The 24,461-nt window shown below is 42.8% G+C and overlaps 1 protein-coding gene across 2 annotated transcripts; it reads right to left on the bottom strand.

The window, feature by feature from the left end:
- Nucleotides 1–4,604: 4,604 nt before the first annotated feature.
- On the bottom strand, nt 4,605–22,926 carry rcan1b (regulator of calcineurin 1b). 2 transcript variants are annotated; one of them, XM_084921341.1, is made up of 5 exons: nt 22,672–22,926; nt 22,373–22,509; nt 11,208–11,381; nt 9,782–9,941; nt 4,605–7,656 (listed from the first exon to the last, which is right to left on the bottom strand). In XM_084921341.1, the coding sequence occupies exons 2-5, from the start codon at nt 22,496–22,498 to the stop codon at nt 7,472–7,474; spliced, it is 645 nt and encodes a 214-aa protein (XP_084777467.1). In that variant the 5' UTR covers nt 22,499–22,509; nt 22,672–22,926; the 3' UTR covers nt 4,605–7,471. The 2 variants fall into 2 exon arrangements, with proteins under 2 accessions (XP_084777467.1, XP_084777468.1); XM_084921342.1 differs by lacking the exons at nt 22,373–22,509; nt 22,672–22,926 and adding an exon at nt 12,063–15,722.
- Nucleotides 22,927–24,461: the final 1,535 nt, after the last annotated feature.

The following is a 24,461-nucleotide window of genomic DNA, read 5'->3' on the forward strand; positions in this document are numbered from 1 at the left end:
CATGGACCGGCCTTTAAGGTGTCGCGGATAAATACAACAAAATAAAACTAGTACCGGTACCGAAAAAAATCACATTTATTCATAACACACGTGAAAAGACCCAGGAAAACCGAGTAAACGATAAAAACGATAACAAAATAACGCTGAAAACAGATAAAAACCCTGAAAACTATACATTTCACACCTGAGCCTCAACTCTCGCGGCCCGGTACCAAACGACTCACGGACCGGTACCGGTCCGAGGCCCGGGGGTTAAGTAAATCCTGGTCTTCTCACTCAGAGTACAAATGTTGGTGTAAAACTACTCTCTGGGACCTGATAGTTTAATTTATCGTGAGCAGATGTTGTTTTTTTATAGTGCTTGCAAAGAATAAACTATTTAATTAATTAGCCCAGTGTCATTTGGGGACGATATAAACCATTAAAATCTTGATACTTGCACAATATCAACAATATCCAAAGACCTTACTCTGAAACACCAAAGGTTTTGTACACAAGTTACTCAGACATGTTCAATTCAATTCAATTTTATTTACACAGCGTCAAATCACAACAACGGTCACCTCAAGACGCTTTATATTGTAAGGTAGATCCTACAATAATAGATACAGAGAATAACCCAACAATCATATGACCCCCTATGAGCAGCACTTTGGCGACAGTGGGAAGGAAAAACTCCCTTTTAACAGGAAGAAACCTCCGGCAGAACCAGGCTCAGGGAGGGGCGGGGCCATCTGCTGTGATTGGTTGGGGTGAGAGAAGGAAGACAGGATAAAGACATGCTGTGGAAGAGAGACAGAGATTAATAACAAGTATGATTCAATGCAGAGAGGTCTGTTAACACATAGTGAGTGAGAAAGGTGACTGGAAAGGAAAAACTGCATCATGGGAATCCCCCAGCAGCCTACGTCTATTGCAGCATAACTAAGGGAGGATTCAGGGCCACCTGGTCCAGCCCTAACTATATGCTTTAGCAAAAAGGAAAGTTTGAGGCCTAATCTTGAAAGTAGAGATAGTGTCTGTCTCCTGAATCCAAACTGGAAGCTGGTTCCACAGAAGAGGGGCCTGAAAACTGAAGGCTCTGCCTCCCATTCTACTTTTAAATACTCTAGGATCAACAAGTAGGCCTGCAGTGTGAGAGCGAAGTGCTCTGATAGGGTGATATGGTACATGTGATTTCACATATTTGACAGATATTTTCCAGAAGCGTTTTGAATTCATCTATACAGCCTCTCTGGATTTCCGGTTCGTGAAAAGACTACACCCTCTCAAACTAGCCACACACTGTGTTGCCATCAGGTGTTCGATTTTAATCTGAATATAACCGATGCCTGCTTATCAGACCGCTTCCCTGTCATTTGTATGCACTGCTCCATGTTTCCTGTACCTAACACTGTATTGGACACATTACGCTGATCAGGTTGTATTAATTCCTCTACTGCTAAGAATTTTGGTGAGGCCTTTGAAAGCACCTGCCTCCAGCTCCCTCGCCTTATCAACTTATTCAGCACCACTTGCACCACAGTTATTGAAACCATTGCTCCGTATAAACTGAGTAAACCCAGGCCTAAAAAGTCACCCTGGATCAGTGACACTACTGGAGCTCTCAGGACAGATTGTATAAAACCAGAGAGACGGTGAAGGAGGAGCAAGTTTCAAGTTCTGTTTTTAATTTTGTAAAATAACCCAGAAGAAATCTGTAAATCTGCTGTTGTAAATATTTATTTTACAAAATCACAAAAACCTCCAATAATCCCATTATGAGGATTCTGTTCTCAACCACCAACTCTGTTGTGTCTACCTCCTCCAGTGCCTTTTTAGGATGCCTCTGCTAATGAAGTTCAGAATATTAGGAGTAGTATTACTACCTCCCCTCACATTTTAACTGATTCTTTCTTCTGATCTGTTTTCAAACCACATTGTCCCATCCTTCTTTCATTAAATCCACAACCTATCCACTAGACACTGGTCCAAGCATTCTCTCAATCATCAACAGTTCTGTCTTTCAGTACTGGTTCAGCTCTCTTCAAGCAGGCAGTTGGACCTCTGATGAAGAACAATAACCTAGAACCCACCTTACCAAAAAACTACTGACCAATCGACAAACTTCCAGTCCTCTCAAAAGTCTCAAAAGTCGAGTTTCGGATAGTGACGGCCAAATGACACTTTCTGAAGCACTGAAGCTTGTATTGAAAAAGGTTCATTGATCAAAGCTTTTCAACACTTTGGTGACATCTGGTGGCCAGAAATATGAAGAGCAGCTTGAATCTACAAATTAAAAGGAACTGCTTCATTATGACTGCCCACTCTACCAAGTTTCTGCCCACCAGCTTCAGTTTAACATCATGTGACATAGCCATGCTGTGTTCTCCCTTTTCTTGTGACTTCTTTTTATGACACATGAAGCTTCAACTTCAAACAGACCATCATTAGTATCAAGGCAACCTGCAGCATAGAATAGAAACCACAACAGCCTTGTACAACGCCTGCACTTCAGTGCTGGTGTCAGCGGCACAGCACTACACTGGCTCACCTCATACCTCAACAACAGATTCTTCTCTGTCAGCAGTGGAAACTATTCTTCTTCAATGGCGGCACTGCCACCATCACACTGCCACCACCATATTTTAATGTTGTTGTGATGTTCCTCTTCTGAAATTATGCATTCCACTGACGTGAGATGTAATGGGACACACCCCTTTCAAAAATTACAAATGTTGCCTCTTCTGTCCACAGAGTATTCTCCCAAAAGTCACTGGGATCATCAAGATATTTCTGTCTGTGACAAGCCTTTATGTTCCTTTTCAAATAACTGTACAGCACTTTGTTTGAAAGTACTTTATTATTTTTTTATCTTGGAGCTCTGCCATGCAGGCCATTGTTGCTCAGTCTCTTTCTCATGAACACTGATCTTAATTGACACAGATGAGGCCTGCAGTTCTTGGGATGTTGTTCTGGGGTCTTTTGTGACCTCTTGGAGGACTCGTCACTGCGGTCTTGGGGTAATTAGTCGGCCTGCCACTGCTGAGAAGGTTCACTAGTTCATGAATTACACTACTGTAATTCATTATTATCAGGAAGTCCTAAAAACTCCCTGAAAGCCTTCAGTTAATCCAAAATGCTGCAGCAAGAGTCCTGACAGGGACTAGAAAGAGAGCAGATTTCTCCTGTTTTGGCTTCCCTTCATTGGCTTCCTGTTAAATCCAGAATTCAAAATCCTGCTCCTCACATACAAGGTCTTAAATAATCAGGCCCCATCTTATCTTAATGACCTTGTAGTACCATATCACCCTATCAGAGCACTTCGCTCTCACACTGCAGGCCTACTTGTTGTTCCGAGAGTATTTAAAAGTAGAATGGGAGGCAGAGCCTTCAGTTTTCAGGCCCCTCTTCTGTGGAACCAGCTTCCAGTTTGGATTCAGGAGACAGAAACTATCTCTACTTTCAAGATTAGGCTTCAAACTTTCCTTTTTGCTAAAGCATATAGTTAGGGCTGGACCAGGTGACCCTGAATCCTCCCTTAGTTATGCTGCAATAGGCCTACTGTTTCTTCTTCACTCACTATGTGTTAACAGACCTCTCTGCACTGAATCACACTTGTTATTAACCTCTGTCTCTCTTCCACAGCATGACTTTATCCTGTCTTCCTTCTCTCACCCCAACCAATCACAGCAGATGGCCCCGCCCTTCCCTGAGCCTGGTTCTGCTGGAGGTTTCTTCCTGTTAAAAGGGAGTTTTTCCTTCCCACTGTCGCCAAAGTGCTGCTCATAGGGGGTCATATGATTGTTGGGTTTTTCTCTGTATGTATTATTGTAGGATCTACATTACAATATAAAGTGCCTTGAGGCGACTGTTGTTGTGATTTGACGCTGTGTAAATAAAATTGAATTGAAAAGAACCAAATAGATGCCACTCATGATTCCATTCACATTTGTCACAAAAACATGTTTCATCTATCGCGCTGTCCTACTGTACCTGAGCACTCACAGTGCTTTATACAACATTCCTCATTCACCCGTTCACACAAGCACTTTTTAAAAAATGCTTTTTCTATCTAACATTCACACACATTCATACTCTGATGTATGAATTGGGGTTAGTATCTTGCTCAAGGATATTTGAGATGCAGAATGGAGCATCCACAGATCGAAGCAATGACCTGTGTTTGGTGAACTTTTGTCTGTTTTGTTTTAAATGCCTTTGTATTTTTGTGTGAAGACCTTTGTGATGTTTGTCTTGAAAGGTGCTATATAAATAAAATTTTAGTAATGTTACTGATCTACCACCTGAGCTAAAAAAGCCAAAAAGTTGATTCTGTTCATGTGGAAGTTTTCAGTGGGAGAAACGTTTCGTCACTCATCCAAGTGATGTCTTCAGTCTGAAGAAGTAAATAAGGGGAGACAGCTGGATCAAAGAAAGGCCTTTTAAAGGAATGGTTTAATAACGGCGAAAGCATGCGGTGTCTAATCTGTTAGTAAAGAAAGCATTAATCAAAGCTAAAATGTCTTTGAGAAGTGTTGAACGAATGGAGTCTAGAAGGCTCATTAATGGTTTAGAGGAAGAGATCACTGAAGTTAACACAACAGAGTGAGGACACTTTCTGATTCTAGTCTGTGGAAGGCTTTCAAACTGTGTTTATTTACACTGTCAAAACGTCCAGCCCACTGTGACCAAACTATTACAAAATTCACATACAGGAAAAACACAAACCTCATTCAAATGAGTTCAACCAGAAGTCCTTTAAACAGTTCAGAAATATACTCAAACTTATATGTGTAATACAGACATATACTCTTATTACAGGACAATGACACAGATGGAATTAGATGGTGAAATATTTATTCACGGTAACTTATTACTTATTTCAAAAATAATCAAATTCTAGTAAAAAAGAAAAAAGTAGCCAAACTACCACACTGTCCAATTGTGTCTAAATGAAAGGGAAACAAAATAACCGGACTAAAGGTGCAGTTACAGCCCGTTAAGATGCTCGACTGGCAAAGACAGACACGTTTTCATTTTTAGATTCTTTCAGTATCACAAAGTGTCACGTGGCCCTAAAGTTCCATTTACAGGTTGAAACAAACAAGTATGTTGTGATTCCTATTATACAGAGTTAAACTGGGATATATAGCATCAGTCCAGTTCTGAAATGTTCATGTAGAGGTGACAGTCCTGTGTTATGAATTAGCTACACAGATTTGAGACACAGCGTTCGAACATCTGCAACTGAGGACTATATAGCAGAAAAAGCTAAGCTAGTCTTATAAAAACTTCAGAAAAGCAGACATATTAAAAAAAGATAGCCAGTGCTGCCCCTTAGCCTCACAGTAGATACACTTATGGTATCAATGTGAAACAAGCCATCTTCGTTCAGTCAGTCAATACTTCGTTGTCCCCAACGTCTGCCAGCCCATACTGGCAGGGTGACAATGACGCCGTGTTCACGGCTGCAACATTTTTGAAATCAAACAACAATTAGTTGGAAATTGCTGTAACCCTACTGATGCAACAGCAACACAGCAGTTAGTACATCTTTGAAAACACACAGTCAAACATGCACACAACAGGGCCCTGTACTACGAAGCAAGTCCAGTATATCCCATCCTTTATTCTCTTACTGGAATATCTGAAATCAGGATAAAACTTCCCATCGCTGGTCAACCCAGGATTTCTCTGCACTATCACATGAAAGGGATGGTGTTGCCCAGTCAAACATGGTACGTAAACAGCCAGCAGAGCAGCTGATTTTACAGTGCTACCCCTCAGCCTCCTATGGCATCAATTTCAAAAACCTATGTCGCCTCATTCTTGAGTTATCGCTTCACAAACTTGGGCCTGTCCACTCGGCAGGGTGACCACAGTCCCCATCAGTCTAATACGGCTGAGAGTTAAAAAGGAAGATAAAAATATAAGAAGTTAAACACATACAGTAACAGAGATGCTGTACACTACTTTAGTATTAAAATTATATGAATAAAGTTTAGCCTATCTGAAACCAGGAAGGAAAGCTGCCAAAACTGCTGACTGTGTAAGTTATCAAACTTCTCAATATCACAACTCTATCATTAAGAGAATCTGATGGACTATAATGTAATGAAATGTGTTTGAAAGAGTTTTTATTGTATCACCTGCAGCCTGACAGTGAATAAATACAAGAGCAGAATTCATTTGATACAAACTGAGCGAGTACAACAAGGAGCTCCACTTTGGGACCATACACTAATCCTCACAGAACTGAAACTGTTTAATTGCTTGCAGCGAACATGCAGACTTCACACACTAAAAAATAATTTAGACCCTCCCAGCATCCACACACAGAGGTCTGAGGGACCGCACAGACTGGTACGTAGGTGGTGATCTGCGATCTCTATCATAACCTCCTTTTATAAGAGGTTAGTTACCATGGGTACATGAGTGATATATACCACGTCTTACTGCACCATCAAAGTAAAGAAAATCCAGGGTTAACCCTGAGATGACCTGGATAAGACAGTTTTTATCTTGACCATCCTGCTTCATAGTAAAAGCCATAGGACATGAGCTGGATGTGCCACAAGTACAAAACAGGCCCCAAAATAACCGGCAGCGTTTGGGCCCTGAGTCACTGGTTGAACAGCAGCACTCGCACACATTGGCAGAAAGACATTTTTCAGAATACTATTTAACCCCCACATGGCAAAAAGTCTCATCTGTTTTTTTAAAGCACGACATGGTCAGTGACACTAACAGGTCAGTGTGGCGTTCTAAAGTAACAGATAAACATTGGTTGGATTTTAAGTCAAAGAGTAAACGGCCGCCCACGCAGGATGTGATCACTGTGTATCGCTGTGTTGTTGAGAGTCAGTGGCCTGCAGACATTCAGGTTCTCGAGGGTTAACTCCAAACTTCACGCCACCAGCAGCCATCTTGATAGGTCTCTGTCACTACAAATCACTTCCTATGTGGGTGCCTTTAATAACAGCTGTTTGCTATGAGACAACCAAAACACACAGAATGTAGCAAACTTCAAACACTACTTTGAAGAGAATTCCAGGAAAACTGCTTTTTTTGGGAAACTGAGTCGCAGCAAAGACTGTAAGACAGCAGGAGGCCAGCTTTGTTTAGGCCAAGCAGATACATCAGACAACAGTGCAGAGCAATGGACACTGTCGTGACTTCATGCTAGTGAGCACACAAGCCACTAAAATGTGAAAAAGCTGAAGCGGGTTGCTTCACACCTTAATAACAGACAAATGGAGCACCAGAGCAGATATCAACAGTCGTACAGTAAGTCCATTTAAACCATTTCCCTCTTCGGTCTGTCGAACACGACACAAATGCAGCATGCAATTCTAATCATTTGCTTCAGCTGGATATTGCAGCACCCACAGACGCCTTCTCACAGTCTCGCAGCTTTATCCAAATCTCTGCGAGCATGTTCAGCTGCTGATCGACGCTGACACAGTACAGATTCCCCTGTCAGCACCGCTCACTGCTCAACTCTAGGTGTGTAGTCAGGCCGTCGCGTCTGAATGATCTTTGGTCGTGGTGGGCGGGGCTTGTCATCCTGGTCGCTGTCATCGGGTGCTGAGCTGTCACCGCGTTCGTCGTCGCACACATGGACGACCACGCTGGGAGTGGTTGGTGTTGCTGTTTGAACCTCGTACTTCCCCCCTAAGAATAACACAAAAATGGTCAAATTGGAGGACGTTTCCCACAGGGCGTGCTACAATGTACCAAGTGACTGTGCAGTGATGATGTTTCCCTCTTCAGCGATAGAGATGATGCAAAATGGAGAACAAAGCTGTCAAGATCCTGACGACCTGATGATCTCAGTCTTAGATGTCAGCTGGCAATTTCAAATGTATCAAAGAAACTATTTAGGGTTTGTAGGGTTACTGAAGTTGGGCTAGCTGGTATATAATGATGTGCTACGTGACCGCTAGCGACACAGCTATGTTAGCATAGCATAAACACAGTGAAGCTGGAGGATGAACGCTGACTTTTTCCCACTCGATGAAAGTTAACGTGAAGGTTCCTGATGGTTAGAGACAAATACAGTCGCATGGCAGGATGCTGTAAACGGACCAAACTTCAGTCAGGAGAACAACTGAGATAATCCATCCACAATACGAGGTTAGTCATTCATATACTGCTGCATGGGCTGTAGCTACATCGTAAGGTTTTATAAACTGAGCTTTAAAATGATTAGCAGTAATAAAAACCGAGAGAGGCCGACAGTGATCACTGACTGTTTGTAGGGGCTTGTAGATTACATAGAACAAGACACAAAGCATTAAAACAAGTTAAAAACACAACAGCCTTAGTGAACACGGAGTAGTTTGGAAGCAGGATTCGTCACGTCATCACTTAAAGACCGGATTACTTTAAGTGTTGCTGGAGTCTTCAGGTCATCAGATCTTTGTCTTCTCCATGCACCTTGGAAGAAGGTGAAGTTGTGCCAGAAACATTTGTTGGTATAGGTTTCTAATCCTCACTGCTTTTAAATGTGCTGCGTGTTTATGCTAGCAGACGTGCATGAAGTGTGGGTTTCCCATCACTTCCCTGAGCTCACTGTCACCCATGTCTCTGGAGGAGCCATTTGCCTGTATGGCTATACCAAGCTGTGTTGTCAGACTTTCACTAACACATCATAATAATAATAATAATAATAATAATAATAATAATAATAATGGATTGTGTGACATGCACAAGACTTGTAAGCATTAATTTATAGAACCTCCCCCACATTTCATGAAAGTTTGACCTTGAAGAAGAGGTCAGAGGTCAAAAGTAAGGTGATATTTAGAATCCCTACATGTATTCAATATAAACAAGAGCAGTAAGAAACATAATAAAGTTGTATAGTGCCATTTAAAACTGACTTTTACCTTCAGATCTTTCTATTGACCATGAAAAAGAGGTCAGTGGTCAAATGTGACATATTTTAAATCTTTAAATCTTTTAAATCTTATCTGCAATACCTTCTATATGTTCACAATACACTGTGTTTGTAATAATGATAGTTTCTAAGCCTTTTAGTCAATTATTGACCAATTATCATTAAACTGACCTTGAAGACCTCAGTGTGAATGGTTTGTATCATAATTCATTAAAAACTATCAGGGCTCAGCTTCCTGAGTATCTGGAATCTAGCATGCACTGTTGCTCTATTTACGTGATGTCATCTCGATCCCTACATCTTTTCTCTTAGGAGATTGTTTTGTTGTACATGGTCCCTGTTAAATAAAGTGGAAATGAAAATGAAACACTGCAGTGAGCACCTACCATAGCGCAGCTCCTTAAGTGCAACAGATGGTTCTTTTGTCCTTTTTAAATCTCATTTTATAGTTTTTCTCTTTATTATTTTTGTTCTTTTCAGTGCAGCAGGGGCAGCACTTAATTTTGTTGTACTTGTTTCAGTGACAGCAACGATGCTCTGATCGCGGTGTTGGGTTTTCCCTCTAAACACCACACCTGTCTGCAGTTCTGCTGGCAGTCATTGCTACCTGGCTCCTGCCTGAGTTGTAGGCGTTGATGTCAATATCAGTGTGGAGACAGGCTCACACACTTTGCACTTGTAATCAGTTATGATGAATTTATCGAGAATTAAATGAAGGAAGACAAAAAGATTAAAAGAAGAGGAACACCGTTTTAAATCATGTACCACTCAGCTTCGTTCCAAGCCTGTAAAGAGCCTTCAGTTTGCATTTGAGGCTGCAGGAAGTGTCGACTGTGTTTTACAAACCTGTCACACATTCTCACACGGATGGAAAACAAATCATAATGTGTTGTATACCTGGCCCCAGTTTAGAGATGGCACAAAGCAGGTCATAGTTGATGACCGGTGTGGCGTCCTGAGACTGTTCCCAGCCGACTGGAGGGGAAGCAGGAGGCGAGATCAGGAACTGCTTCTCTGGCTTGGGAGGCTCCAGACGAGGACTCCCTATGTGAACAGACTACACAGTGCAAAGGCAGGGAAGCACTTTATAATAACCAGCAATATATCACAGGTTTACTGAGACTGTAGCATCATATAGAAAGAAACCAAAAGTTGGTCATTGCCAAAGAAACGGACTGATGATTATGTTTCTGTCACCTACCTACCCAGCTAACTAATGGACTGATATTTGTACAGTGCTTCTATAGTCGTACCACTGAAACCACTTAGTCACATTAAACCGTAGATTCATTCAGTGATTTATTGGATATTTTTTCCTGTGTATTTCACCAACTTTAACTACAGTGAGAAAATTATTTATTCAATCCCCTTCTGACTTTGTACGTTCGCTTAAAAACAAACGAACAGTTTCTCATTTTTAGGGTAGTTTCATTCTAGTAGAAGAAGAAAAAACGTTGCAAAAGTTCTACGTTGATTTGCATGTAACTGGCATCGTCCCACTGCTCCAGTGTGAGTACCACCCAAAGTCCCCACAGCAAACATGGAGGTGGAAATCCTATGCTTCTGGGATCCGCCCTACTGTGAAGTGGAACGTCTAATCACTGCATCATTCACCACAGGGCATTGTGCACCGGTCGCAGCAGATGGCCCCGCCCCTCCCTGAGCCTGGTTCTGCTGGAGGTTTCTTCCTGTTAAAAGGGAGTTTTTCCTTCCCACTGTCGCCAAAGTGCTGCTCATAGGGGGTCATATGATTGTTGGGTTTTTCTCTGTATGTATTATTGTAGGGTCGACCTGACAATATAAAGCGCCTTGAGGTGACTGTTGTTGTGATTTGGTGCTGTGTAAATAAAACTGAACTGAAATGTTTATTATTTTGTAGCATTAGAAAGGATGAATTAATCAGCTAGCTGACATAAAGCAAGCTAACAGCATTGTTTAGGTAGACAGAATGTAACACTCTTATAAACTACACTAGGTTATTCTATTCTTAGACATATACAGAGCAGCAGCTCCATTCATATTAAACTGAAGCTAACATGTCAAATTTAGTCTGGAGGACGCTGATCGATGTCACAATAAGTGAAAGTATGCACATCTCTATAAGAGAAGAACGAACACTGCTATAACACACAAGTTAATGTTCTTCCACAATGTACAAGTTGTTTTTTAGTTATTATTTCAATTTTCATTTATCATTCCAAACTCTGGGACAACCATAGAGGACATTCAGAAAGCGTATCAAGAGCTCCGCCTGGTTTAGCGCGTTGAAGGTCTGAACAAGTTACATTCATGTGTCTGATAGATCTCAGCCTACAGATATTACCTGAGCGAAGTAAAGTCTCATTTCTTTGCCGTTGAAGTCCGTCTTATGTAGTCGGAGTCTCGCCTCCGCTGCAGCCAGAGCATCTCTGAAACTGATCCTGATCCGCCGAAACGACTTGAAGTACTGGAACTGCACTTCCGAGTCGAATGAACGGAACAAGGCCTCAAAGCCAGCCTGGAAACACAGAGGAAGCAGACAGCAGGAGGAGACTGAAGTAATGACTGAAATCTCTGAACCATCTTACAGACTTCAACTCCGTTCAGCCCATTTAGCACTTTCTTCACTTTTTAGCTAAAAATATTGAGCACGAGCCAGGTAGAAAGAGTTATTTGAAGATTCTATGAATAAAGCCACAGACATCTGATCATGCAGACACACTGAAATGATCGATATTATCTAAACGCCTAGAGATTAGCACACATTAGTGCAGATGTAGGATTCATCTTTTTCTTAACACTGTTTTATTATCGAGTTGTACCAACAGCTTAAGGAAACTATGTTAAAAAGCACGGCCATGCTGCAAAATCCTCATTACTGTGTTTTACAGTCAGTCTTGGCTGTCCATTACACCATCTAACAGTCGCGTTGCTGCATTACTACTGAAAGACAGTTTTTAGAGGGTAGTTGAGCTGGATGCTTGGGTTTATTCAGCTGTAAAATCAAGTTTAAGCAGACCTCTCAATAGCTACATTACATGATAAACTGCACATAAAACCTATATACAGTCAACACAAAATGCAGGTGGAAGCTGCTGGTAGAGCCTGGAAGCCAGTAAAGATGTCTCAGAATGCACACAGGGTCAGCTGCCTCGGTAGTTAAATTCCAGGAAATCCTTTAGTGACACCGTACTGTTACCTGCACCTCAGAGTGGTGGAATAATTCCCGGCTGGTCACCGAGGCCACCAGGCAGAACCGGTTACATTTAGTGGTCTTAATGTGCATGACAGGCGACCCGCCGATCCGCAACCTTTTCCACCTGATAACGGAGTTCAGGGTGCGATGCAATGCTGTAACAGTCAATGAAGTTGAGGAAGAGGAGGGACGAGGTTGGAGGACTGTTGCTTTCCCCAGGGTGACGGACGAGCAGAGACAACGGGATGGTTCCAAACAGGACCGTGGTCGGGTTCTTCCCCAGCACTGGCTTCACATGCGCAGCAGTTTTTCTCCTTCGGTGCCCACAGCACATCAAGTCCACAACGTTAGAGAGGCAGTGCGGCACATTCCAAGATTACGAAACAAGAATCTAAAGTTAGAAATTGAAAACAACATCTAAGATTTGCTAATCTGCGTTTTCTTCTGCTGCAGCTTGTTCCTGTCTCGCTCAGCAGCAGACTGAAAACTCAAGGAATTTTCCAGAGATTTGGGTGTGGAGAGCTGAAAATGTCACTCACACTTTAATCTCTCTCTCTCTCCCAGATCCAAAGCCACTTAAATGAGGCCCTGCCAGCCTATGACGCATTAGCCACAGTCCCCTCCTCTCTTTTTCCTGGTCTCATTCACTGCAGGCCAATCATCGGTGGAAGGAGGAGGGAAATCTATTTTCTTCTCTCTTCCTATTCCTCCACTGACAGATACAAGCCAACACTGACTAATCATACAGAATGAAGGGCAATGACTGCGTCTGTGCGAGACACAGAGCGCAATACTGACATCACTCTGCCTCCTGATACTGTTTGTTAGTGGAAACTATGACAGTGAGCCTCACTTTGGATTCCACACGCAGAACAAAAACATGCATCCATATCTTTTCTCTTTGTATATATGACTGAAAGACAGAAATGACACATGGAGCTGGGAGACTGACACCCAAAGTAAAAAATAAAAGGGGTGAAGGGAGAGTAGAAACACAGGACTAGTGAGAAGCATGAAGGGATCCAGAGGCAGGTGGATAACAGGTTTCTGTGAGGTATTAATAGCAGAGAGCTTAAAGCTTCACACAATGACAGACAACACTGTTTCTGACTGCTCATACAGTCAATATCATCATCATCATCATCTTTATTGATAAAGCACTTTAAAACAACCAAAGTGCCGTGCACTGGAACTACATAATACAGTTACATAAGATATCAATTAAAGCCAAACAAAAGAAAAAGTATAGTCTTTAATTAGTTAGATATTAACTAATTTAATTACAAGGAAAACTACGTCTCTCTGAGGCCAAAAGCCAAAGACTAAACATGACGGCTGACACATACAACATACATGATTTCTTCTTTTCATTTCATTGAGGGGAAAAAGTCACAATATTTACAAAGATCACCAAGAAGCACTTAGAGTGCAGATGTCTGCTAAATCAATTGACTGACCTTGAAGGAGAGGTCAGAGGTCGATGTTTTGAACAGTGACCTTGGAGACTTTGGTAGATCTGAGCCAAATTTGAATGGATTGTTAAGACTCTGAAAAATCATGTTTACGGACACCACACCATGAAGCTACCAGCAGATTACTCCAACCTGGAAGTTCCTCTCAGGCACTGTAGCAACCACACTGAGTAAGCACACGTTTCACTTACACTGCAACACACTGATAATATTCACGGGGAACTCAGTGGGACTGTAAAAACAACACTGGACGCCAACTGGCCAACAGAATGTTCTTGCTGCTGTTAGACCTCAATCCCCTGATCATCACCGACATCTGTCACACATCTGTCACACTTGGGGTGGCTGCAGCTAGGTAGAGCAGGTCATCTACTGATCGGACGGTTGGTGGTTCAATCCCTGGCTCCTCCAGTCTGCATGCCAAATATCCTTGAGCAAGACACTAACCCCAAGTTGTTCTCCGGTGCATCAGAGTATGAAAGTGTGTGAAGCTTAATTAGGTTACTTGGGTAAGTCTAAATTGCCCATAGGTGTGAACCTGAGTGTGAATGGTTGTCTGTTAGCCCTGCGACAGACTGGAGACCTGTCCAGGGTGGACCCTGCCTCTTGCCCTATGGTAGCTGGGAAAGGCTCTAGCTGCCCTGCGACCCCGACAATGAGAATGGATGGATGTTGTATAAAGCACTTTGAGAGTAGAAAAGCACTATAAGAATCAGTCCATTTACCATTTAACAGTGGACATGGCTACAAATTTTGCAGTGGAGCAACCATCAGCCAACTACTGTACATGGGTGACAAGCTATAAGCCAGGACACTGACTCACTGATCCACATCACCAGGATGTACAGTGAAGGCATCGGGATGTTATTCAGACTGGATAAGTACAGTCGAATGGCTGCAAAGACAGGCAAGCTCATCCGGACTGAAGGGGTGGAGGAACAACAGCAGATGTAGTACAAAAGCTACACGTACCTGGATATCCCACAGGCCAGTGGGAACATGATGACTATGCACAAAGGTCAGCCACAGTCAGGTACAGCCAGAAGGAAAAGCAGGTGCTGACAAGCCAGCTGAATGGTAAGAATAAGCTCCAAGCTGTAAATGTACATGTCCAGTGGAGGCTGTCAGAAAACGACTACAAGAAGACAGCTCCTTAGAAGACAGACCAACTTCACACCCGATCAGCTCTGCACACTGTTAGACCTCTGCCTCACCACTACATACGTCAAATACAGCGAAGGCTTCTACAGACAAAAACATGGCTGTGCCATGGGCTCCCCCGTGTCACCTATTGTAGCCAACCTTTACATGGAGGAAGTGGAAAGGAAGGCTCTTGGCTCTTTCAAAGGAAGAGTACCCAGCCACTGGTACAGATATGTGGACGACACCTGGGTCAAAATCAAGACACAAGAAGTGGAATCCTTCACTGCGCACATTAACGCTGTGGATAAAAACATCAAGTTCACCAGGGAAGACACAAAGGACGACTGTTTGCCTTTCCTGGACTGCGCCGTGCACATTGAAGAGAACGGAAACCTCAACATCGAAGTTTACCGGAAGCCCACACACACGGACCAGTACCTCCTCTTTGACTCCCATCACCCTCTGGAACACAAACTTGGAGTAATCAGGACCCTACACCACCGGGCAGAACATGTTCCCTCTAAGCCTGAAGGGAAAAAGAAGGAACACACACATGTAAAGGAAGCACTCAAAACGTGGTTATCCTAGGGCTGTGCGATATGACCAAGATCTCATCTCCCGATATAAGACATCTATCGTCCGATAACGATATAAATCACAAAAATGTAACATTTTCTGTAAAGTCTGTGAATCTCGGGCAGCTCGTCTTGCGTGAAGTGTTTCCAGCTGTGCGTCATGTAGCTGGACTCGAGTGTTTTAACGATGCATGAAACGATACATTTTTAGACATAAGTTGTAACGGCGCCGTTTTCTTTGTGAGTATTTATTAGACGGCGTGCTGCGGGGAAAAGCCTGTTCTAACGTTTGAGTCTAAGGTTTATTTTTTAGCACCTGGCGGCTCTTTTTTACTTCTCATCCGTAAATAATCTGCATCTTTCACGTGATTCAGTTTATTTTGAAAAGTCTCAACAGGATCTTGAGCTTTATTGTGAAAGGTTTATGTGGAACATAAACAAGCGGACACGCGATGCTGCTACCGTCGTTGTTGCTAACGACCACGTATAAAAAACAGGCGCTTGTCCGTCCGTAGTGTGGTTATGTTAAATATAAGAGAAAGAGAGAACTTTAAGAGATGAATACAGCCGCTACAGTGACATCAGAACCATGAAGAAATATTGCCGTAAACAGTTTATTTTGCGACACCACAAAACAAACGATAGCGTAAAATGAAACACAGACGTTTTTATATCGTCATCCGATATATATGGTTATATCGAACAGCCCTATGTTATCCTAATTGGGCGTTTATAAAGTCATCAAAGAGGCACAGAAAAGAAGACCAGACACCAGCGAGGGAGGATAAGAAGGACAGACGCAACAACATTGTCATCCCCTATGTAGCCGGTGTATCAGAGAAACTCAGGAGGGTTTTCTCCAAGCAGGACATCCTGGTGCATTTCAGACCCAGCAACACACTCAGACACTGGTTCACCCGAAAGACAAAACTCCTAAACACAAACTTAACAATGTGGTGTTTGCTGTACAGTGCAGCGAGGAATGCCCAGACCTCTACAGAGAGACCAAACAGCCACTTCACAAGCGCATGGCACAACATAGAAGAGCCACCTCCACGGGACAAGACTCAGCGGTCCATCTGCATCTAAAGGTCAAAGGTCACTCTTTGAGGATGCCAATGTTCACATTTTGGACAGAGAGGACAGATGGTTTGAAAGAGGAGTGAAAGAAGCATCTATGTCCACTGTGAGCGACCATCTTTGAACAGAGGCGGGGGTTTACGACACCAACTGTCTGCCATCTATAATCCAGTTTCGAGTTCCCTCCCCAGACGCCTTAACGCCCACTCACATCCTGGGCCATCGGACCTCAGGAAATCACATGAGAAGGTGGGGCCAGGTTTCACAATGAGCTCACCTGAAACTCTGGCTGATTGGGACCCACACCCAGTTTCACACCTTGGCTCATGTGATTAGAGGATCATCAGGGGGTCCTTTTGTCCCTCTTTGGGGGGAAACTCCCACTAGGTTTATATCTGGGACTCTCCACCATTTGACCTTAGAACTGAAGAAGCTTCTCAGATGAGAGGTGAAACGTCTTCAAGTAACTTAAAGAAGTCCAGACGCTTTTCTTTGCAAGCTCCTTTGACTACGATGACCTGGATGACTGAGAACCTTCACAGACATATGTCCTGTAACAATAAGCAGGCACAGAAAGAAACAGGGAAAACCCTCCACCCAAAGTCCATGACCACGACACTATGTCCCTATAAAAGAGGGAGGACAAGGATTAGTGAGTGTCAGAGCCACAATCCAGGACCTCAGCCCCAAACTATGCAAACCGGGAGACTATCCAACACATCGCAGCAGGATGTAAGATGCAAGCTGTGACAGTGTTCACTGAGAGGCACGACCAAGTAGCTTAATTGATGTACAGGATCATCTGTGTGGCACATGGACAACACAGTCCCAAGTCCTGGTGGGAGCCATCATCAAACGCTGTTGAGAACAATGAGGCTAAGGTCCTGTGGGACTCCAGACAAGCAGCTGTTGGACAACCAACCAGAGTGGTGGGCAGAGAACCATAGCTGTGATAGATCCTGTCCTAGCTTAGAACATCAGGAAGAACGAGCACGGGAAAATCGAGAGGTACCAGGGCTGAGGGAACAACTGAAGCAGATGTAGAAAGGTCTCTGAGGAGCTCTGATAATGGCTGTGCGTCAGTGCTCCCCATCCAACCTGTAGGAGCTTCAGAGGTGCTAGAAAGCAGAATGGGAGACACTGTCCAAAAATAGGTGCCAAGCTTTCAGCATCATACTCAGAAAGACCAAAGGCTCCAGCAACGTATTGTGCAAAGGCTGTGAATTCTTATATACATGTTAGAGCAGGGCGATATGACTAAAAATATTTATCACGATATACATTTGAAAATTTACGATAACGATATAACTGACGATATAATTGACACGAGACAAAATACTTTACAACTCCACAACTTTATTAGTGCAAAACCCCATCAATGTATTTTCACTGAAACAAGCAGCTGTTTTTATCTGCATTAAAGTTATAGAAAAATTTAACAGTGCAAATTCCTCGCTGACAGTTTAACCAAAAGGCATTTCCAGTGGAAACCGGCCGACATATCCTCAGCATAACCCCATGTATAATATCCACACTGTGTGTGTGTGTGTGTGTGTGACAGAAATGTGCAAACACAGTGCTGTAATATTAGTGAGCCTCCTGACAGTCTGCTGATGCTCCGTGTCCATCGAGTGTTGTGTATTGATGTTAAGCAGCACTACAGAAACTACAGACATACTTGCACTAATCACCTCTGGGTCTCAGCCTCACCCTGCTGCAGCCACTGTGTGTGCAAGCCCAGCCCTGCATTTTTTCCATCCCACTGTTTTTGTTTCATCTGCACATTTTTTTCCATTGCCTCACCAGGCAGACACAAAACAAGCACATATTTTTATTGCACCGTGCTCTCCTTTCTAGCGCAGAAATAGAACTTGCACAGCTCAGCAAACATTAGTATTTAAGTTCATACTGGGGTACAGTGATCATGTAGAGACAGGCCTCTACTGCCCTCCTGAGGCCAGTAGGCACATAGCAAAACTATAACAGAAGATTTGGAAAATCATCATTTTGCTGATAATACTGACAAACCTTCAGGTCTTAGAGAAAAATGAAGTTAGTGTCCAGCTAACTAGGTTAGTAGAACCAAGAAAGTTTAGAAAACTCTTTAGCAGAACCTGACTGTGTCCACTAGTTAAAAACATTTGTCCAAATTTTTGTTTGTTAAAAAGAGTTTTCAGTGTTTTATTTATTTATTTATTTATTTGTAGGCCAGAACTGCATGCAACTATGCTTTTTGCCATTTTACAAATTTAATAGTGCACTCTTAGAATACTTCCATGAAATACACATTAAACATGACCAACATCAGTATCACTATTAACAGCTGTGACTTATAGGTGAAAGGTTCCATTCATAGCAGCAATTTGGACATGCAAATATGTTTTTAGAAGGTAGAACAATGCAATGAACTTAGAATCTTTGTTTTAGAACTTCTGCAAATCCCAGTTCCAGTGTCAAGTCTTCATGGGGTGGACTTGTTTGTCCAGCACATCCCACTGATGTTGGATGTTGGACTGAGATCTGGAGATGTGATATAATATGAACCTGCGTGCAATTCCATTCTTAATCCATAGTGTTTAATATGAGGTTGGCCCACGCGGTGCAGGTATAACATCTTCAAGTCTAGAACCCGTGGATATCACCAAACGCTGTTCTTCCTCCTTTAAAACGCTCTGCTAGGTCCTTACTGCTGTCAGCGACTCTTCATTTTTTGGGTGTTTCTGCATTCATTTTTGTATCTAATAGCTGAAACGTGTGCTCCACTGGGTTGAGCTTCTTGTCTTTGAAGAATACCCTAATTCTTTAGGTGGGGTGGTAGCGCAGATCACCTACTGATCGGAAGGTTGATGGTTCGACCACCGTGTGCTCAAGTCTGCATGCCAAATATCCTTGGGCAAGATACTAACCCTGAATAGCTACGTGATGCAGTGTGAACGCACATGAACGTTAGATAGGAAGCACTAACGGACAAAGCATAGAAAGACATGATTGAGGCGAGTTGTGTAAAGCGCTGTATAAGAACCAGTGCAGAGAAACTTTAGGGCTGCTTTTGCAGTATTTTTTGATCTTCGATGTATTTTGTCACATTTCTCTTGTTCCTGGTGAACTCCACAGTGGGATTAGGGTGTCGCTCCCCTCCCTGTTCAGCCTGACACAGTATATACTACAGTAGAAACAAAACTACAAAAGCAGCCTAAGTAGTGTTTGCCCTAGAAACATATTCAAATCCATTTAATGCTTTGTCTGTCCAAAATATGAAATGTACATGCATGCAGAAGTTGCAGTAAGCTGCAGTAACAGCAGAGATATATTTTATTTCAAGGCAAAAGTGTTTAAACAGACGTTATTAACACATTTGCATGTACATACATATTAGCTGCCTAGCTTAATCTTTTCTAAGGAATATGAACCCTGGAATGCACTTCATACTTGCTCACTACTGACTTCCTGGCTTTAAATATATTATCTCCCCCTGCTGGTAATGCAATTATTGCATGCAGTAATGCAACTTCTGCATGCATGTCTATTTCACGTTTTGGAGAGGCAAAGCATGAAATGTAGAGAATATTGAGTTTTGGAAAAGTGAATGACTTCTTTACATTACATTAACAGCAGCATGATGGAGAGAGGGCATGTCCAGGAAAATGAAGCAGACGAGCTGACCAAAGTACAGGCTCAGCAGCACTTTCAGATTAGCATCTATAAGAATGTCTGAATAGAATAAGTTTAATCGGCGCTATATCAAATTTCAGTGCTATATAAAGCATATAAAGTCCTATATAAGAAGTCATTTTATTAAAAATGGCTAGAATGCTTAAAACCCCTAAAACCTAACTGAATAAGCTCAGATTAGGTGCCTGTTGGAGGTATTTTCCCACTTTGTAGTGATCAGTGTTGAGGTCATAACCAAGGCCAAGTGGGACTACCAGGACAAAGTCCACAGGAGTCCACTTACTGCTCTTCTGCGCTCCTCTGACCCCAAGCGATTACGACTACGCTGTATCACTGACTAATAAAAGAAAAACCAGGTCAGTGTTCAGTCCGTCACATCTCTCCCAGACAAGCTAAACACCCTCTATGCTCACTCAAACACAGTCTCGTGTCCTCTAGTGGGGAGTGAGGCTGCCACAATGGCCTTCAAAAAGGTCAACCTATATAAAGCTCCAGGACCAGAAACCATTCCTGGTCATGTTCTCAGAGCACGTGTGACCAGCTGGCAAAGGTGATTGCCAATATCTTCAACATCTCCCTTCAGGGCGTCCACCATCATTCCCATCGCCAAGAAACAAGTGGTCTGTCTAAATGACTACTGCCCCGTTGCACTAACATCAGTCATCACAAAGCCAGCAGATAGTCAGACTACACATCCAGTCTACCTCCCTTACACGCTGGTCCAATTTGCCTACAGAAGAAACCGAGCCACAGACGTTGCCATTGCATTGGCCACACACACACTGCCCTGCCCACCGGGAAAAAGGGAACATATATGTGTGAATGCCCTTAGCTGACTACAGCTCAGCATTCAACATGATAGTGAGAGTTGGAAAACACACTTCCTCCTCGCTCATCACAAACACGGTACAGTACAGATGATATGACCATCACGGGCGACGATGACACAGTCTACAGAGTGGACATGAAGGGACCAAACAACCGGTGCAACAACAACAACAACCTCTCTCAACATCAGCGAAACAAAGGAGGCGACAGTGGACTACAGGAAACAACAAAAACAAGTTGACCTTGGCGGCTGTCAGCCAAATCTGATTGGACTGGTAACATAACTCCGCACTACACTACTTCAGTTTTATCAGAATTCATTCAAAACTTTTGAGCTGTCACGTATAAGACAAAAAAAAAGAAAAAGAAACTGATGTTGTGTGAGGAAATGCCACAAACAAGTCACATAGGTTCATCTCGAGTTCAGCCACTATCAAACTGAAGCCACCGGTTATTGTTTACGAACTTACCGTTGTTGAAAACGTTATGCTTAAGCTAGTTACCGTGAGGATGTCTCATTACTGAAATCACAATAGCAACTAATTAGATGAGCATCAAACATCAAAAGAGAAGTTTTTGATGTTTGTGTTGTTACTCAACTGAGTGTCTCACCAGCTGCTGCACATTGCTGCACCCAGCATCCACAGGAGAAACTGCTCCCAAAGGTGAAAGTGAAGTAACTGCACAAATTATTAGTATCACACAGTCCTGGCTTCACCGGCACAAATCTGTTTTTCCACACAGCACATGTCCACTGGGACTGAATACTCCCTGCCTCCCTCAGAATGATTCTGCTGGTTTTATGGCCATCAAATATTAATGCAGTGACATTTCTGATTTACAGGATGGGGAGTCCATGGAAATGCTCACTGATTTGGGATTCGCCTTGGTGACAGAACCACCTGTTAACCTGCTCACCTCCTTCCCCCAAGAAGCTGCAGGAGATGTAGGAGACCATCCAGTATGTATTTCATTTCAGCCATGTTCCCCTGTGTGACATCGATGAACACCCTGACTATTCGGTTTAATCCAGGAGCATTTTGGGTCTGAACCCAACTGGACTTTCTTTTCTGATTAAAGCTAGCAAACAGACTACAAACCAGAGGAAAGTTGAACCTCAGGAACGAACTAAAGAAATTCCAAAGTCCCAGAGACGGTTTCCAGCAGAATCAGTTTAGGGGCGTGACTATAGCTACTACTATACTAGTCTTTAATGGAGCTAATTCATTGATTTTCATGTATAGATGCCAGTAATCCATCTGCCACCAGATGGAGCGATGAAACCACATAAACCTGTGGCTCTCCTGCACACACATCTTTCTCATTTAAGGCTACTGTGCTCCATAGATACACGTTTATCTCCTAGGTAACCGTGTGTGTTTGTTTCTGTCATACTATCAGATAATTTCACATTTTGGTTTAAAAACAAAGAACTGTCTCTAATGAACTACACAAAAGCACCAAAGCTATTGGTTCATGTTTCACGTTCATATGTAAGCACCGTTTAGCTGCGCCGCACACAGGCCAGTGCCTGACAGCTTACCTTAAGCCTTTCCTCGTTGAATAAATCCTCCGCCACTTTGCAGGCCACCAGGGCGTCCGGTAAATCCGTGAACTGAACATCTACCGGGGCCGCCTCCTCCTCGCCGCCATTATCCGCCTGCTGCATCACCCAAATATCTGGAAACATCGACAGCCTTCCGTCAGTACCGACACATACTGATTACTGCCTGACTCTACACCTACCAACACCTTTGATATGCCGCGTACCAAAACCAGGACATGAAGCTATTTTTGTGGATAAACATATTATTATGACAAAGGCGTCGCTGCGCTGTTTACCCGCCGGTGTTAGCAGCGATGTCCTTTCTGTGTGTGCCTTCAGGCGGCCGCTGGCTCCTCACTGTGCTCTCAAACCCGAACTACTGTCTGACATCAGCTGTACTTACAGCTACACGGAACAGCGGAAGCATTTCCGGGTTTTCTTCTTCGCCGGGCCTTCGCGGCAGTCTACATCCGTTCACGGTGCGTTACTGCCGTCTCTCGTTCCTCAGCGGTCCGATGACTTACCTCCACACAGGGGCTGTATCCCAATTCAGGGTCTGCAGTAGTGATGTGACGTTCTGTATCGAGGCTTCAAAGCTTGTGTCGAGTAATGGAGGGGGCGTTTCCGCGATACACGTATCGAGGCTTTCTTCATTTATGGGAGGAGCTGAAAATGATGACGTCCGAAGCCTCGCTGCCCGGCTGTACCACGTGACTGGTTCATGAAGTGGTTCGAACTTTGCCGCGAGCTATGACAGCGATATAAACCCCTCAGACTTCATTCAAAATGTGGGTGTTTGATGGAGAGTTGCGGTTAGTGAGAGTTTGGAGACAGTTTGGAGGTTTATGAGCGTGAGGAGAGAAAGTCAGGAGAGAATGGAGCCAGCTAAGAAGAGGAGGATGTCCTCCCCTGTGTGGGAACATTTTGATTTTATTCCTCCCAACAAGGTATGTAAATTTCTACAGAAGATGTATTTTCATAATACTGATGGTGCAATACAATTTATGTTAAGCGGCTTTACTTTTGTACAAGGTGAAGTGTTTGCTATGTGCCAGGGAGCTGGGATATAACAACAACACCTCATCCATGCTTAGGCACTACAGAGCTTTGCATGAGAATAAGGGGAACACCGATTGTGGAGCAAGACCAGGTGAGCCATCAAATGTCATGATAATATAGCATGCCGTAATGTTACTAAATGATATAACAATATTATACAACTGTAATAAGTTACGTGTGTAATATTTATATTTGTGCTTTGTCTTTATTGTCTTTCCTCAGGAGAACAATCTCAAATAGATGAAGACCTGGTTAGCATGGTGATTGAGGACTCCCAGCCATTTAGCATTGTGGAGGACAAAGGATGTAAAAGATTTGTTAAATCATTAAATCCTAGCTATGTTCTCCCCACGAAAAGGTCATAAAAGCAATGAAAATTTAGTTTTTACAGAATAAAATGTGAACAGGCAGGACTGAGGCCTCAGTGTGTAGCTGTCCATACCTCAACGTTACAAAAGCACAACTACTGTCCACACCCCAACCACACCTCACCTCACAGTAAATGATCATTTCCATTTTAAGCATTTCCAAATAATCATTTTCCATACTGCCAGTATAAATATACACAGTATACTGCATCACTACAATATACATGTTTTACACACTCCTTTTGTTGTTGACATTTACAGGCTGTGTGCAAAAGGCCACACTCTTCAAATTCATGCCAAATAATATTTTTATGTCCAGTAGGTGTCCTACTAGAGCAAATGAAGCTTCAAGAAGCTTTGTGCTGGGGGGAACCAATTGGATGAAAAGCTTCAGTGCTTCATGAAGCTTCATCTGCCCATCACTAGTCTGCAGCCTTTTTTTAAACTTTATTTATCACATTTTAGACATACAGTTAAGTAAAACAGGAATCACATAAAAGATAACATTGTGGTGTTACAATGAGGAACAATGAGAGTGACAGGGACAGTGAAACAAAAGTGAGTACAAAAATAAAATAAGGGGAACATAAATAAACAAAAGTTTGCAAGAGCCAAAATCAAGTTAGTAGTTTCAAACGGTTACAGATGTTAACAGTCTT

Source organism: Perissodus microlepis, chromosome 23, assembly GCF_051167445.1.
Source record: "Perissodus microlepis isolate ML-2025 ecotype Zambia chromosome 23, ASM5116744v1, whole genome shotgun sequence".
NCBI lineage: Eukaryota > Metazoa > Chordata > Actinopteri > Cichliformes > Cichlidae > Perissodus > Perissodus microlepis.

Coding starts and splice junctions, on each gene's coding strand:
- rcan1b (XM_084921341.1), bottom strand. CDS start 22,498: ATGCAGCAGGCGGATAATGGCGGCGAGGAGGAGGCGGCCCCGGTAGAT. Junction 11,382..22,372: donor TCAACGAGGAAAGGCTTAAG/GTAAGCTGTCAG, acceptor CTGTGTTTCCAG/GCTGGCTTTGAGGCCTTGTT. Junction 7,657..9,781: donor CATCTCTAAACTGGGGCCAG/GTATACAACACA, acceptor TGTTATTCTTAG/GGGGGAAGTACGAGGTTCAA.